The sequence below is a fragment of the Hesperophylax consimilis genome, chromosome 3 (assembly GCF_061612785.1).
Source record: "Hesperophylax consimilis isolate HC1 chromosome 3, BYU_Hcon_1.0, whole genome shotgun sequence".
NCBI lineage: Eukaryota > Metazoa > Arthropoda > Insecta > Trichoptera > Limnephilidae > Hesperophylax > Hesperophylax consimilis.
The window spans coordinates 12,513,116-12,531,168 of record NC_142838.1 but is presented as its reverse complement, the minus strand read 5'-3'; the positions used below and the strand labels follow the sequence as shown (position 1 = coordinate 12,531,168).

The following is an 18,053-nucleotide window of genomic DNA, read 5'->3' as shown; positions in this document are numbered from 1 at the left end:
TTATTATTTATTTTGTATGTAAGGAGATATGTATTATATTAATATAATTTTCTTAATGGTAACAGTTTTGTTTCCAAACATAATTTTTTTTGTGGATGTTCTAGGTTTGAAGTGAAATAGCTTTTTGATTACTTTGTTTTGTGTTACCTGTAGTTCATTTAAATATGTTTCATTTGCGTTTCCCCAGATTTCAATCAAGTAGTTTAAATGTTAATGTACAAGGCTATAATAGACCTTTTTAATTTTACTAGGTAACAGATATGATAACCGGCTAAATAAGGGGGTGATTTTATTGGGGAAGGTAGGTACTTCCATATTTTACATTATTATACAAATAAAATTATTAAGGAATACTTTTTTTGCAGCACATTCAAATGTCCACCCATTTTGAAAATCCAACCAAATTTAAAAAATATATATCCAAATTGTGAGAACGTCCAATATTTCATTCTTTTCGCAAAAAGGCTATTTTGGCCTGAACGAAAGAAAAATCCGAAAATGATTAGATAATAAAAAATAAATGTTAATATCAATAGAATTTTCTTTCATTTTGGAGGTAAAGGAACTTGTGGGGAATTTGAAAATCTCTTCATCCCTTGTGGGTATTTTAGTTGTCTTCACAACATCTTCATATTGTTTGCATCACTTTGTTCTCTCAGCCATCTTTTTACTTTTGTTTTAAATATATTAATTTCCATTATTTGATTTGATTTAGTAGAGCATTATATAGTTTCGTAGCATGACATTTAATATTTCAGTATACTTAGGCTTTTTGCCGTGGTTGAGTATTTATGTTGGGCAGTGGAGTATTCATATAGGTTTTTTTTTTAGTTTAAATAAAATATTTTTTAATAAAGTTTTTGTACATTGTACACATGAAAGTTTTTAAATATTACTTCTGTCGGAGATCAAACCGGAATATGTATTTCATAGGATTAATCTTGTCAATAAAGCAAAGTAAGATTACATGATTTTTCAAGGTTTGCGCTTTTTCAATTCTACAATTAATTATAATATTGTGATTTTTATCAATAAGTAATGACCATATTTTTTGTTGTTTTTCGAATTTAACAATTTTAAAACTGAAGATTCTGTACAATTACAAAAGTCGACTTTGCTAGCGACAACATTAGATGTTAAGGATTTGACATGAATGTATATATTTAAATCAGCTCTCTCATTCGACATAAATCGGGTGCCGTAGAAACCTACGGTTTGCAATGCAGTCCATTGTGGGGTTTTTCTGTGCAGGGTCTTATAGCACTCGGTTTGTCGATTCCTTACCCGCCGAAGTTTATAATATCTGCCTGAAAGAAGCATTTCTGATCTATATGGGAGTAACTAAGAGTCAGAAAACATTTTTATCGGGTGTGATGGAATGAAATTGGGCGGGAGTAAATAATTACACTATTATTTTAATTATTATGATTTATTAAAATATATTTATTTATTACTGACTTTATGTTCCGCACCATTGATTGAGAACAATAATAAAACAAACATACTACTAAACTTGCCGGAGGTGAAATCAAGAATTATAAATTTCAGCAAATTATTTATTTTTTTATTTGTACATTTTATATTTATATTTAATTATTTTTATCGGTACATTTATATTTAAACATAACTACCCTCCGCTTGTATTATTTTTAAGTATTGAAGTCTGGATCGCTCGTAATTGGAAGGGTTTGAATGTCTATATTAGGAATCACAATGGTGCGATGGGATAATGCAGGTTTTATGGAATAATTCTGTATGACTGTTGTTTTAATGGAACTGTCGTTCTTGCTCACCGCACCTGAAAACATGAAAATATTATGACTACAGTAAAACAGATTCTTTATTCATAATTAACCTTTTACCTACGATCTTTGTGTACATATTGATTAGATTTATATTTTTCACTTTAAAAGAATAAACCATAACAGTAAGAGCTTAGACTAACGTCACGCTTCAGTGTGGTAAAAAATAATTAAAAGAAATCAACCCGTAAAAATTAAAGTTTTTTACTACAATAACATCCATTTTCAAATGTCTTTAACTGCCGAGTTTCAACTGGATCGGATGTCGGGAAGTGGGTTAATTTCCGCTTCCTAGATTTACATTCATTCATTACGGAAAACAAAAGTGAAATTTAAATACATAGATTTATTTAAAAATATAAAAGAAAAACTTTTGAAAAAAGAATTGTTGTGAATTATAACCAATTAAAACAAAATTTAAAATAAAAATTAAAGCCAATATATAAACCTAAAACAATGTAATATACTTACCAGTAGAGGGAGCGTGCTTTGCTTCATATTCTTTCAATTCTTTCTTGTGCACTTTCCGCTTGTGATCTCGCATGTTCGAATTGTCTACAAATGTTTTAGGGCACCACATACAAGTGTAAGGCATGTTACCAGTGTGACGGTTAATGTGACACTGAAAGAAAGGTCATAAATTATTCTTTAAAAGTGATGTAATACATTTTTATAAAACATCATATTATTATTGTGATTTTATGGAATTATGTCATGTTGCACTTCCTCCTCCTTTAGCCAACGTTTCTAACAACCTTGCAGTTTTCATCATCAGGACAGATATGCCCCGATGATGCCACTGTAATGCTGTCTGAAACATTGACCAAAGGAGGGGGAAGCGCAACATGGCATAATACCCCAAAAATTAATCACGTTAATACATTTGGCCGTGTAAATCTCAAATCATCATACATTGTGTTGGATTATCTCATATACAATCACTTTGATTTGAAGAATATCAGTTTTCTGATGGTAAAAGTTAATCGAGAAAATTAATTTTGATTTTAATTACAACAATAACACATTGTTCATGAAGAAAAAATCTGCAGTCTTGAAGAAAACAGCGTTACAGCCACTCCATCTCGAAAATGTTTTCATAAAATGTGTTATTATTTCAATGCAGGCAAAAACCAAACATATTTATTCAATTAAATTACTAATATTTTGTTGCTGTTTTTTCAATGGTAAGTCATTTGGGGGCTTTTAAAATTTCCACAGAAACTGCACGGCGTCGGCAAAGGTAACGGTGCTAGAGGTGCAGCATTATTGTGATAAAGAACATAAGTTTTATGCTGTTTTTGTGCCATTACAGTAGGTATTTTAAAAGTGACCAATATGAAGAAAAAAAACGTTTTTTTTAATAATGAAAGAAAAACATTCCGAAGTTACGAATAACCTCACAAATCTCCTACCATCACATTAAGCGGAAATAATCGTGTCGGGATGGAGGACTTGGCCAGCCGAGGAATTGAACTCACTCACTGACTGAGAATTTACCACTGACCGATCGTATTTTTTAGATATAATAAAAAAAAATTAAAAATTAAAAAAATAATAAATAAATTTAAAAAAATTTAAAAAATTAGAAAATGACTACTAGAGCTACTTAACTTACTTTCAGAGCTTTATTGCGTTTATAAGCTTTGTTGCAAAATCCACAAACATATCTGCAAAAATCTTCATGAACTCTCTGATGGAGGTAAAGGGTGGTTTTAGACTTCAGAATGGCCGGACATTTAGAGCACTTGTAGGAGGTGCTAGCGTGGCAGTCTGCCAAGTGCCTTTTCAAAGTATACTGATGTTTCAATCTGAAAGTATAACTTCAAAATTTAAAACTAGAATGTTTTTTTTAATCAGAATATATAGTAATATTATATACACAGTATAATATCGTCAAAATTTTTCAAAAAGTCCATTTTTCATAAAATCCAGAATTTTATTTTGATTATATGTATTCTGATTTATTTCTCTAAACTTAAAATTTGGACTTTGACTGTTATTTTGAAGAATGCCAACGATATGTTAGAAGAACCATCTGCCAATGTGAGAACTTTTTCAGATTTGAATCTCTTGCTTTTGTGACTTTAAAACATAATATATAATGATAACCTCTTGAGGTGATTTTTCACAAAAACAGTGGTATATTTAATTATTATATATGTATCTTCCCGAAAAATAATTATGTTTTTACAAACTTTTTTGGACATTTTGGACAAGAGATGAGATTTTCTTTTATGTGAATTCTTTTATGTGCCATCATTTGTCCGTAACCTGCAAATGGAAGACCGCAAACATCGCACACGCTGAAAACTTCTTTCTTGTGGATAAAACTTATATGTTTTTCAACAAGACTCTTTGATAAAAATCTAAAAATAAAAATAAACACTAATTTATCAGCTGTCAAAGAATTGCACACATATAAGCAATGTCATTACAAACTTATAGACTTGTTGCAGAGATCTCAAAGTTGCAAGCGAAAGAAATGTTAATTGTCGTACTTTCAATTGAATGGTGTTATTACTAAACTAACCTAACTCTAACCAAATTGCATAAATGAGTGCCAAAATGACCTTGCTGTATTTCCATTACACGGCAAACACTAGTGAAAGCCAATGAATAACATTTGATTTGGGTAAATTTATTTTTATTATTATTATTATGTAATGAGCAGGCAGCATTCTGCTGATGCGCTCATATCTGATTTCACAACAAGTTTGACAGAAATTGAGTTGTTATAAATCATATTATTTCAATTGTTTCCTGAAGATTTTAAGCACCATTAGAGAAAGCGAGATAGCGAATGTATCAACACATAAGTATAAAAGGACAACCTACTGGCGGTAGGTCGTCTCATACATTACATACATAGTATTCATTTTAGTGCAAGATAGTAAGCAGATCTTGTTATCTCAGTCACACCCATAATGTAGAATGTAGTATTTGTCGCAACTTTTAAAAACAAAAACGCCGCCCAATCCTATATCTATTCGTTGAATGTCTATGTTTATCATACATGGACAACATTTATATTAAGAATTTACTGGAAACATAAAGAGTGTGTTACTTGCCACATAGTATAGGTATATAATAAAAATAATTAGTAAAATAAGCCATATTCCATCCACTGCTAGATGAAGAGGTTTTATTCCTCGTCATGGTGAAACAAAACCACCTCAAACTGGCAAGGACACTGAATTTAATCAGCCTCTCATTTCTAGAAAACTAAAAAAAATTGTCCTCAGAAGAATTCATAATCTGCTCTTTCATGGATGGTGCTAATTTAATTATTTTAGAAAAAAACATTTTTGCAAATTATTTTTAAAAATATTTAGATGTTTTTTTTTTGTGCCTGTACATTCTTAATTTGAATAAATAGTTTTGTCCGTATACAAACTCAATTCTTTCAAGAAATGCATACAAATACAATATTGAATTGAATCACTGATACAATATTGTATTTGTATACCTTTCTTGAAATAATTGAGATTATATAAGGGCAATTTTATCAGTGTGATGTAAGAAGTCATTAAGTGAGATTTTTGGTAAAATCGAGTTAAAAAACATTGGGGGTTATTTTTTTTATGAAAACTGTGAGAACAAGAAAATATCTGTACATTTTTGGCTTAAGAATAGCTGCACTGGGGTGAAGAAATCATTCATTACATTTTTGGCTTAAGAACAGCTGCACTGGGGGAAGAAGTCATTCATTACATTTTTGGCTTAAGAACAGCTGCACTGGGGGGAAGAAGTCATTCATTACATTTTTGGCTTAAGAACAGCTGCACTGGGGGGAAGAAGTCATTCATTACATTTTTGGCTTAAGAATAGCTGCACTGGGGTGAAGAAATCATTCATTACATTTTTGGCTTAAGAACAGCTGCACTGGGGGGAAGAAGTCATTCATTACATTTTTGGCTTAAGAACAGCTGCACTGGGGGGAAGAAGTCATTCATTACATTTTTGGCTTAAGAACAGCTGCACTGGGGAGAAGAAGTCATACATTACATTTTATTGAAACAGGAATCATCAGACTACTTAATGACTTTATATTTATTCATATTCATATTGCATTTGTACAAACGCTAATATTATAAATAAATAACTCATCTTTATATTTTAAAGGATAACTTGCAAAAAGTGTGTCTATGTCTATCCAAAATCTATGAAAGATTATGAATTTTTTTCTATACCCTTAATGAAAATTGACCAGAATCAAGACAGTCAGCAATTTACCAATGCATACTAAAATATATCACCATAACACTGAAGCACCGTATTAAAAGAGCGCTGTATTAGGTGTAGGTATCATCAGTCCCTTGACTCCTTGGCGCCTGCACAAGGCCGACCCTGCATAGAACAATGCACGCCACTCACGATAATCATGAGCTCAGCCACAAGGACAACAAAGAAGAAACATGCTGTGAGGTTCACAAAATTAGAATGTTACATAACAAATACCATTAGTGTTGGTGGCAATACTAACCGAGCTCCGCAGGTATCGCATGAGAATTTGCATCTCTCTTCTCTGGGAAGGTGCTTTTTTTGGTGTTTTTTCAGAAATGTGGGAGTGGGGAACATTTTGTTGCATTGATCACACTTGTATTGATGGTACTCTGGAGACAGCCCTTTAAAGTGTCTTTCCAGTACTTTCCTCGAAGGAAATATAACATTGCAATGTCCACACCTTAAATAACACAACATATATGAATAAAATGCAAAGGAGATTCACAAACAATCATGGGTGCCCGCAGAAAATTTTCTAGGGGGGGGCAAAATATTTTTAGTTATGTTTTAACCTCTTAAGGACCACGCCCGAGTATACTCGGGCGGCTATTATGTGCCAGAATTCGAAATTCATACTAAAGAAAAAAAATTATTATTTTTTCACACTATGCACCACAACATCAATATTCAGTTCCATTTTAGGCCCGAATATGGCTTTTATATGAGGATATATATTTTGAGTAAATAAAATTCATTGATAAAAAAAAGGTGTTTTTTTTTTCCATTTTTAATTTTTAAATGATTACTGAAGGGGTTAATGTAGTTTTAATTTACTGTAGCGTATTTGTATGGTGAACGAACGGACAGGACACTGTAGTAATGAAGGGCATACTGTAGCAACAATTTTTTTAATTAATAATTATCAAAAGTAACATTATTTGACTATTTTCAATCATCAATGCAGGCGCCCATGCACACAATAAGTTTCCTGACATATTTCTGATTTTTTTATGAGAAGAGCATTATTCTAAACAATTTTATTTTATTAATCTAAAAAAATATTTAAATAGCCAGATTCTTCCCAACCTTCCTCTTCCCCACTCCCTTCAGTCACACAACATACCCCAATAAAAAACTGCAGTGAAAAATATTATGGCTTAAAAATATATATATTCATATAGATCAACAAACGCTAATTCTGAATAAAAAAGTTTTTTTAAACTGAGAATTTATAAATCATCATTTAAAAATGTATAAAGCACCACCCACCACGACTGAATAAGCTGATACATCACAACCAGTCTACGTTAGCAATATATCTATGGTCTAAACTATTTACATCAGGTGGCAACCCTGTTGGTGGAGAAATCCCCAAATTGCGGGGAATTTCTAAAATTTTTCAAGAATTGGGTTTTTTGCGGGGATTCTTCTGGGCATTTCTTGACTATCCAACTTTATTTAAAAATAATATCTGATAGTATTGTTGTCCCAGCGTCTGGACGATGTAGGCCCTCTGATTGGTCAAATTAAAATTGTGTGTTTCTGATAAATTCTGCATAGGGGGTCTGCAGGCAAAAAATACAAATCTGCCCCTCAATTTTAAGCAACCGTAAGGTTCATTTCGGTTTGCAGGTGACCGGATACAAAAAGAAAAATAAGACATTAAAAATTAAGACACGATTGCATACTGAAATAGAATCGCCACATGTAATACGATATTTCTTCAAAAATATCGTTTCTGCTCATACAATTTTTGGATAATATCGAAGAAAATATGTTTTAGAAAGTTCGTAATCCATTGGATTAATTACATTACAGTGAAAATTATCCACAATTACGTGATTACGTTTGACGTTTGACGAAAAAAGCACGCGTTCATTCAATATAGCCAATACGCACCGCGGCAATAGCTGGCCGCCAGAGCGCACCTCTGGCGGTGTAAGAACATACCAAATAACTGGCGCGAATATTTAAATATGCAAAATTACTTGACCATTAAGCGTTTCATAAGAAGATTTCTACAGGAAGTTTATTTAAACTTTGCAATGGCATTTTTCATTATTATTTATAATTTTTTTTTTGCTTATTAATTATATCTGATTTTATATTGACATGTTTTCTAATTTCTAAAATTTTAAAAATTATTTATTTGCGATGCTTTAATCCTGATTGTTTATTTATATCTTAAGAAATAGGGTAAAAATACCGTTTGAAGAGAATATGTTTAATTTTTTTATTTAGTATTTCAACTATCAATTTATTAGAATAGCCGTTATGAAATGTTATTTGTCTTATGAATATATTGTTTTATGGTTACATGCTATTTTTTTTCAGGTCTTAAAATACTTCACACAGGATATAAAGCATCGCAAATAAATAATTTAGAAATTTTAGAAATAAGAGAACATGTTTATAAAAGCAGATATAATTAACAAGAATTTTTATTTGAAATAATCCATCACAAATACGTAAAATTTCATTTATTTAAACAACTGTCATTCTTATTATGCGAAAAATTTAGCATGTTATTATACATTAACTCCTTCCTGCTCCGTGTTTTAACTATATATACTGACCCTCTCTCTGTGAATGACCTGATATCTATCTATTATGTAACTGTTGTTAATATCACTTAAAATGGGCGAATTCTAAGTAAGTGCCGCCCGCAGGGCCTAGCAGAAAAAAACCCGGGAGCGGTTTTTTTTCTGCTAGGCCCAATTACAACTATTGTAACTGCTAGTTTACAATAATTGTGAGAGTGTCTAATATTTCGTTTTTTTTCGCAAAAAGGCTATTTTTAAAGCCTGAACGAAATAAAAATCCGAAAATGACTAGGTAGATAATAAAAAATAAATGTTAATTTCAATATAATTATACGCCCCACTGATCACTATTTTATTTAGCAAAAAATATCCATCAATTAAACTTCATTTTAAAATGACAAATGAAGAATCATCAATTTGTGACTTACTTGGTATCATTCTCAGAATTGTGTCTCTTTATGTGTGCATAAAATATAGAATTATTCTTCAAGATGAGTCCACAAATACAGGTAAGATGAATGGACGTGGAATGAATGTCCTTGGTGTGATTACTGAGGCGCATTAGAGAACTAAACTCCTTAGAGCAAATATGACAAATCAACCTTGAAAAATATAATCCAATTAATGAAAAAAAAAACTTTTACCATGGTAGATATTAATTTGGAAATTTTATAATTAGTAATGTTAGCTGTTTTTCCACAAGATGATATGAATAAGTATAAGATTAGGACTTTTGAACCCCCGTCACATTTTATTCACAATCAAATTGACTATTAGCAATATTTTGATGTTTTAACATTTGAACGGCATCAGATTCTCGGCCAATTTCAGATCAAATTTTGTGGTCAGTTATCAAAGTTTAGTTGTTATGCCTGAAGGCCGAACAACACTAAACGGGTTGAGAATCGGTGGTTAACGGGACCCATTTAAATGTGAAAAATTCTAAATAGCATCTATCGTCAATCAAATTTGATGGAAGTTGAAGCAACCCAAGGGTTTTTTCACCGATTTTTGCAACAACAAAAAATTACGATAAGGAAGGAATTTTTATTTTATTTTTATGTTGATGAATAAATTGGTGACAGGCGTCTTACCAGAGATTGGCATTTTCTATGTCATGATGACGTTGTAGCCAGTTGGAATCGTTTCGGAATGTGTTGTTTTAGATTGTTTTTAAAATCAATAATTATAAATGAAAATTACACATTTTTAATACAATGATTGAATGAAAAATAAATTCCAAAACTTCCACAAATTTTCAGTTTGGGAAAATACGCCAATGTTTCAATGCATTCAAAATAATGAATCAAATAAACAACATGCATTTTGCTTAAAGACTATTATGAATTAATAATACTTTTCTTTATCTTACTTTGCAATATTAGGATATTTATAAACTTTTTTGGATACTTTCTCTTTGGGTATCTTGATGCCTTTTTTTCCATTTATTTCTGAGGTAGCATTTGTTTTACATTTCGGTATCAGCATCGCGGGAATGTATTCAATATCATCTTTTTCCTCTTTAGTTATTCTTTGTGTTTTTTTCTTTTTCGGATTTATATCATAAATAGGATAGATTTTATTCCTAGTACATTTAGCTGCCATGTTCGAGGAATCTACAAAGTATTTACATAAATGTTATTATAAATTTCAAATTCATGGATTGATTTATATAAGAGGGGAGATTGAAAAGTAATCGGCCTAGGCATAAAAAAACAACTTTAATGGGCAAAACTCAATTTATTTCTCAACATAGTGACTTTTTATCCCTATAACTTTGTCCAATGATTCTCAATTTTTCGATGCCCTTCAATAATACGATTTATCGAAGTCTTAAAAATAGACCTTTGTTTCAGCGATGAATTCCAAATCTCTTACCGCCAAGCCATTTCTTAAAGTTTTGAAATAAATAAAAGTCACAAGGGGCCAAATCTGGAGAATATGGTGGATGAGAAACCAATTTGTAGCGCAAAACTGGGAGTTTTGACATTGGACTGCGCAGTTCAGCACGGTTGTTTGTCCCGGTGGAAGAGTGCTTTTTTTTCGACAAATACTGCCAACTTTGCTTCAAATCAGTCCAAAAAATCTACGCCTGTGATCGTTTTGCCTTATTCCAGATAGATATTGTGTGCATCCCAAAAAACTGTGGCTAAGAACTTATTGGCCTTCTTTGGCTTTGATTCGCCAGGAGCAGTCCACTGTTTCAACTGTTCCTTGGTCTCAGGTGCTATGGTGAATCCATGTTTCGTCCACGGATCAAAATAAGACAAAAAAAAAGATGTAGTGCAAAAAGTCCTTCTTATTTTGATTGAGCATCGCCAAACCTTCTTCGAAATAGTCAGACGATCGATTTTGTTGTCAACTGAGAGCAAATGCAGCACTCATCTGGCTGAGAGCTTCCTTATTCCCAAATAATCTGTTGAGCACCCATTCGGCTGAGATTCCCGCAACCTTAGTTATCTCGCGCTTAGTCGCTTGTCGATCGTGGATTATCATTCCATGCAGTTTATCGACCATTTCTGGCGTGACCTCTTTTGGATGCTCTTACGACCGCGTTTAAATTCAGCTGTCCAATATTTAATTGTTAACATAGAAGATGAAGGTGAATGGTCCCCATGAACATCGTACGATTCGGTATTGATCTCATTGCTCGTGTTATTTTACAAAAACAAGTATCTAATCAATGCGTGATATTCGATTTTATTCATTTTTGTAATAGTTGTTCACTTTTAATGACTGTCAAACACAAACTAAACGACGCAGTTGGGTGAAAATTTTACAGTTGGTAGTCATTTGAAGGTTTTACGAAAAACAATACTGATTTGATACTGGTGGCGCCATCTCTTGCCTAGGCTGATTACTTTTCAACCACCCCTAATACTATAGAATGAGGGTGTAATTATTTATTTTATTATTTCCCTGGTCCCATAGGAAGCCAAAAGTATAGAAAAAACAAAATTTAAAAGAAATACTTGTATTGTTATTGTTAAAAATGTACAAAGGTTATACTGGAATTTAAGTTAGTCAGCTATCAATCAGTATAAGGACAATAAACGATTATCGGTGCATGCACCCGACATGAGGCACTATACTGAATTCATCAAACTCAACAAGACAATGTCCACTAGTATGTTGATACATAGAATTCACTGTCATCTGGATAGAGGAGTGCTGACACAACGGCGAGTTCAACAGAAGGCGTTGGAGTTTGGGCTAAATTATTGTAGTTCAACGGGGGGAAAACTCGTCAGCGGTAGCAGTAGGATAAGGGATTTTATTAGTACTTAAGGCGTAAATTAAGATCATATAATTCAGATGTTAAAAAATACACTGTTCGACGTGTTATCATGTCTCACTCGGTAGGCAGGCGGCGGTACAGACATCAGCAAAGTACGGAGACACGAACATAGCCTGACTCCTACAAATATATTCAAAATGTTGACAGGGGCTCCTCATTATAAGGACAATTTGAACACTGATTTAACCTTAGACTAGAGGGTAATAAACATGAAATAGGATCCTGAAATTATACGTACACACTGACACAGGAATACTATCTTCGTCAGAGAAATCTTTGTCATCCACTGAATCTATTTCACTTTTAATCTGCTTTATAATGGAATCTGCATTAATAGATAGGTCAAGTTCCCACATCGGATCCTCCAACAGAACATTTGGCTCAAGAAGGCGTAGCAGCCGTGTTTGTGCATTGTCACATTTCATGGCAAATGACTCAAATGAGAGAACTGTAGATGTGCACAATTCGCAAACACTTATTGGCAGAGGGTCATCTGCGTTCATCTATAAGAAAAAAAATTAATTTCAATATTTTTTATTTTTTTTTTTTTTATTAAATATCAAAAATAATATACAAAAATCAAAAAGTCCCAATAAACTACTTTAAAGTAGTTTGTCATTGGGTGCTTTTAACTTAAACAGATTATATCAAATGTATACATTCATATCATGAGAGGTGTAATACAATAAAAATAAAAACAAAAAACAATTAAAGCGTATGCAGTTAGAAATAGTTTGTATTAGAGTCTAGTACAAACTATTTCTTTCAGCTAGCCAATTTTTCAACAAAAAATTTCTTTTTATATTTGTACATTTTTTGATTTCTGCAGGTAACATATTTAAACAATTTGGTATCATGTAGTCTAGCGTTCTTTTTCCATATTTGTTTACATGCTTTGGTACGATTAGTCCTTCATTTAATGTAAATCGAGTATTGTAAGTGTGTTCCAGTCTATTTATGTACATAGGGCTATTTATGTGCTGAAAAATTATTTTATACCACATAATTGCTCTTACCGAGAGGATTTTCAGATTTTGATAAAGGTGTGGAACATTATGCCTTTGTTCATATAAACTTTTATGAGCTAATAATTTAGCAAGAGAATTTTGAACTGCTTGAACATGATTTATATTTGTTTTAGAGGAAAATCCCCAAGCTGTAATTCCATACCTTATGATAGATTCAGCTAGTGATAAATAAATTATTCGAAGTGTGCATATTGGAACATAAAATTTTAATTTATATAATCTACTAATAATAGATCTCAGTCGTTCACAGACTTTATTTATCTGTAAATCCCATTTGAAAAAACAATCAATAATAACACCTAAATAAACATATTTTTTAACCAGTTCAATATTTTCACATGTACACAACGCAGGGATACCAACATGTAGGCAATCTGAATTGTGTGTTTTAATTTCGGGTATAATAGTATTTACCTTGGCATTGGGTGATCTAATGTGTACCAATTTAGTTTTTTTTGCATTTATGATTAGGCCAGAGTCGTGAGACCATTTTAAAAGTTCAATGTAATCTTTTTGTAAAAGTTCAATACATAATTGCAAATCACTGCAAGAAAACACCAATGCAGTATCATCCGCGTACACAAAGTGTTTTACATGTTTAAAAATAAATTTAATAAAAGATACATAAATTATATATAAAATAGGACCTAATATGGAACCTTGAGGAACACCTGCTAAGATTTTTCTTTTTTTACTCAAAGTGTTCAAAAGCTTTATTTGCATGCACCTGTTGTTCAAATAATTTTCAAATAGCTTTAGAAGTTTCCCTCTTATTCCTATGATTTCTAGTATTTTCAACAATTTTTTATGGTTAATAGTGTCAAATGCCTTGGAATAATCTATAAATAAGACTAATACATGATGTTTATTATTTAAATTATTATTTATCAAGCTGGCAAACTTTTGAAGTAGCACTTCAGTGCCCTTTTTTTTTTGGAATCCATATTGGTTAGTATCAATAATAGAAAAATCTTCCAAATATTTTATTAATTTAATTTGAATGTATTTTTCAAGGATTTTTTCGAGTGATGGCAAAATACTGATTGGTCTATAATTACCCAAAATGGTGTGATCACCTCCTTTATAAATGGGTCTGATAATACTACATTTTAAATCATCTGGAATTTTTGCTTCAAATAAGATTCTGTTTACAAAATGGGTTATAATTGGACCTAATGTTAATATATGTTTTTTAATATCGCTCATTCTGATATTATCGATTCCAGGTGAAGAGCTTTTAAGTTGCTTCACAATGTTTTCTATATCAGCAATTTTAGCCCTAGGTAGGTACATGCTTTGAGGCATCTCCTCTGGTTCAAACCCAGTTGTCCTGTGATTACATTTATGTAACATATTGCAAACATTGTCAGAGAAATAATCAACAAAGTCATTTGTTACGCTTTCTTCGGTCCGATCTTTCATCAAATATTTGGATGCAACTTGGTCACAATCATTTTTACATTTCTTTCCTAAAATTTGATTACATTCGTCCCATGTTTTTTTTGAGTCTTGAAATATATTTTTGAATTTATCATTATAGTATGAGGTTTTTAATTTTATTAACAATTTATTTAAAATATTTCGAAAACACTTATATTCTTTTTCATAGTATTTGTTCGTTGGAGCATTTCTCCAACGTTTGTATAAAAAATCTCTTTTTTTAATTTTATAAAGTGCATCAGTAGATATCCATTCATTTATGGCATGCGGTCGGTTTTTTGATTTTTTGCTTATTTCAATTGTGCTTTTTTTATACAAGTCATCAAAATAATTTTTAATTTTCAAATAAATAACAGAACATTCGGTTTCCTTTAGAAGCGATTTCCAATCATAATTACAAATATGTTTATCAACCAGTTTTTGCGAAAGAATTTTAACTTTATTATAATCATTTGAGTTTAAATTATCTACCGAGTTATAGCGTATACTTATAGCTGTTGTGTTGTGATCGGCAATGTTATAGTCACATACACATGCGAAGATTGTACTGGTTAATCCAGCGGGCAGTTTACCGCTTATTCGCACGTAGAAATGATCGATACATGAACTATTTATTTTCTGTTTAACAATTACTTCCCTAGTGACGCCATCTATACATTTTTTCAAATAGTTATTTGTAAGAATATTTTCATAATTTATTATGATAGGATCATTTTTGTTTAATAAATTTAAATTTATGTCGCCGAAAAATATTACACTTTCATTTGATTTAATATTGTTTTCAAACACAGAGGATATTTCTGACAAAAATGATAGCTTATTTAGATTCGGAGGTCGGTATATTGCTAAGACATTTAAAGTGCTCTTATTTGGAAGTGTCAATATTCCAAAAACGTTCTCAAAAAATTTGGTGTCCAGAAATATTTGCGAAAAGGAAAGGTTATTCTTTATATATAACAAGATGCCTCCACCGGATTTTTGTTTTCTACAATAGTGATACGAATTGTATCCGGGAATATCATAAAGATTAACAAGTTCCGAACGAATTGCCGTTTCGCAAAGCATGAGTACGTCAACGTGATTTAGACAGTCTTTAAAATAAACATGAAATAGGTCGAAATATTTACATATTGACCTAATGTTTAGTTGAACCAAATTAAGTTTACTTGTATCACATTTCCTTGAATCTTGCTTTTGAAACCATTCACGCAGGTTATTTACTTTACAAAAATTAATATCATTGTCATCATCTATGAAACTAAAAGACATAATGATTTAAATAAAATATTTCCAAAACATTCATGGTTAGATTATAGTATTGTTCAGTATAAGGTAGGTTTAATAATTTGCACCAGTAAATACATACTGTACATTTTCTACATGAAATATATTTGTTTTGTTCATTGTATTTTAATTGATAACTAATTGATAATTGATAATTAATTGATAACATGATAATTAATGGATAACAATAATTTATTTGTTTCATTCTCCATTTGGTAACGATTTGTAAGTAAGATAGTGTGCGTGAGTTTACGCCGCTAAAACAAGTATTGAAACAGTAGTGCAGATTTAAATGGGAATATTGGTATTGCGGTGTATATAAACTATTATACTCTATAATCTTTCTATAAGTAAAAAAGGTATATTTTACAGAGATGGGTGTAGGTTTAATATGCGGTTTGGTGAAATTACTCATCAAATAGTTCAAAAACAAATAAAATAACACACAGTATAGTAATTTATGGTCAAATGGATAACAGCCAAATCTTAAGCTGCCATGGTTGCCTGGATGGAGTCCCCTCTGATGGCCCTCTGGAGACGGGAGATGTGCAAATATCCCCCATAAACGGCTGTTCACGCTCATTTTTGTGTTTATATTTTATCTTTTTTCACTTAAATTCCGCTTTTTTGTGCCTGTCGGAATCACCTATGTTATTACCAACCTTATTATTATTTTTATTACTTATTATGTATATTATTTCAAATATGGAATGTATTGCATTGCACTACCCCTGCATACATTCTGGAATAAATTCTTATTATTATTATTATATTAACCATTGACCTCAGAAGTGGTAGACTTGCCCTAACGTGAAATCCGGATGCAATATTGCCGATGTATGTATGAACAATATTAGTTATGCAGACGACATAGTCATACTAGCTCCGTCGGTAAGAGCAATGGGGAAACTTCTGGCAATATGCGAAGAATACATTCATAGTCACGGGCTAATGTAAAATGCTAAACAATCATCACTGCTGATATTTAAAACAAATACTGCTCTGGCTATCATTCTGTCTATATGTCTCGGCAGAGAAAATCTCAAAATTTGCAGCAAAACACAGTATTTGGGGGTATGTAAAAAAACCTAACCTAACCTCTACTTACCTGATCTAATAATAATAATAATAATGATTGGATTATTTATACAGCGCCGTTTTCGTGAGAAAATCATCTCAAGGGCGCTTAACAACTTAATTTATGCATTGATCACTTACACTTATAACTAATTACTTTTGGCTTATAACTAAGTTTCATAGATAGAGACTTATAACTAGTGGCTTATAACTAAGATTAATGTCGAGTGATTTACAACTAAGACTTTTAACTAATGACTTAAACTATACATATTTTTATGACCAAGTGGGCATTTACATAATACCGCTATAATATGACTTACAACTACGGCTTAAACTAGAGATTTACGACTAACATACATACTTACATTTACAAATACAGATTGTGATCTGACCTAACCAAACATATAAAACCTAACCTAACCATACCTATCCTAACCTAACATAACCTATCCTAACCTAACCTATAATAGAATAACTTAACCTAACCTTTTTTTAAACATATTTATTTATTCATAAAACATGCCTAAATACCTTAATTTTATTTTCAGAGTTCGGCCAAAATAGTACCTAGCTAATTTGCATAGAGTAAATGGTAATAATGTCTCTTCTAGCCAGTCGTATGGTCTCAGGAATTCTAACATAAGAAAATGTCATCGACAGAAATTATTTTGGCTTTCATCCCATACAACGAAAGTGAATTTTCATTTTACGTAATTAAAAATTAAAAATTTCCCAAATGCAAACAGTTTCCTTTTATAGTAGTTAATGTTAATCAAAAGGTTTTAGAAATTTTGTGCTAATAATTTTTTAAATCTCTGAAATTTTTAAATATCAGAATTTGAAAATTAATCAAAAATCGTATTAAGCGTTGCCAGCGATCCTGAATAATTACCAAAACCTGCATCGATGTATTCGTACTAGGAGTCCTGTTGTCAATACTGTTAGGCCTCCAAAATTGTTTAACAAAACATGTAAACTTTTTCAAATCTTTATTTTAAAGGAATATATCTGTTTCTCACATTTTTTACGTATTTCGACGATATTTCAACATTTTGAGGAGAGTAATACTTACTTTTATGGATAATAATTTGAAGATAGTATCCGCTAAATCAACAGACCCATTCTGGAAGGCATTCACTTTCACATCACTTATTTCAGCACAAAGTCGACAATACTGTGACATATCTACTGCCATTTTATTATTGTTATATTCTCAGGAAAATACGATTGCAGAAATTAAGATACTTTTAAATATAAATTTTATTTATATTACAAATTGTTTGTTGTTATAAAATTGTCAACATGACAGATGATTTCTACTCAGTGTTCCCAAACCTAAAAATTCGAAATCGGG

General features: G+C 31.3%; 1 protein-coding gene across 2 annotated transcripts; it reads right to left on the bottom strand.

The window, feature by feature from the left end:
- Positions 1 to 1,461: 1,461 nt before the first annotated feature.
- LOC149424971 (uncharacterized) lies at positions 1,462 to 18,018 on the bottom strand. 2 transcript variants are annotated; one of them, XM_089650886.1, is made up of 9 exons: positions 17,772 to 18,018; positions 12,106 to 12,370; positions 9,942 to 10,185; positions 8,998 to 9,171; positions 6,286 to 6,486; positions 3,998 to 4,168; positions 3,418 to 3,610; positions 2,274 to 2,424; positions 1,462 to 1,798 (listed from the first exon to the last, which is right to left on the bottom strand). In XM_089650886.1, exons 1-9 carry the CDS (start codon positions 17,892 to 17,894, stop codon positions 1,650 to 1,652), a joined length of 1,671 nt encoding a protein of 556 aa, XP_089507012.1. In that variant the 5' UTR covers positions 17,895 to 18,018; the 3' UTR covers positions 1,462 to 1,649. The 2 variants fall into 2 exon arrangements, with proteins under 2 accessions (XP_089507012.1, XP_089507013.1); XM_089650887.1 differs by lacking the exons at positions 9,942 to 10,185; positions 12,106 to 12,370; positions 17,772 to 18,018 and having other exon boundaries at positions 6,286 to 6,448; positions 8,998 to 9,035.
- Positions 18,019 to 18,053: the final 35 nt, after the last annotated feature.

Excerpts from the sequence above, each read along its gene's own strand:
- LOC149424971 (XM_089650886.1), bottom strand. The coding sequence starts at position 17,894 with ATGGCAGTAGATATGTCACAGTATTGTCGACTTTGTGCTGAAATAAGT. Across the intron at positions 3,611-3,997 it reads TGTCCAAAATGTCCAAAAAA|ATTGAAACATCAGTATACTT; the intron begins GTTTGTAAAAAC and ends TTATACTTTCAG. Across the intron at positions 2,425-3,417 it reads AACGCAATAAAGCTCTGAAA|TGTCACATTAACCGTCACAC; the intron begins GTAAGTTAAGTA and ends CCTTTCTTTCAG.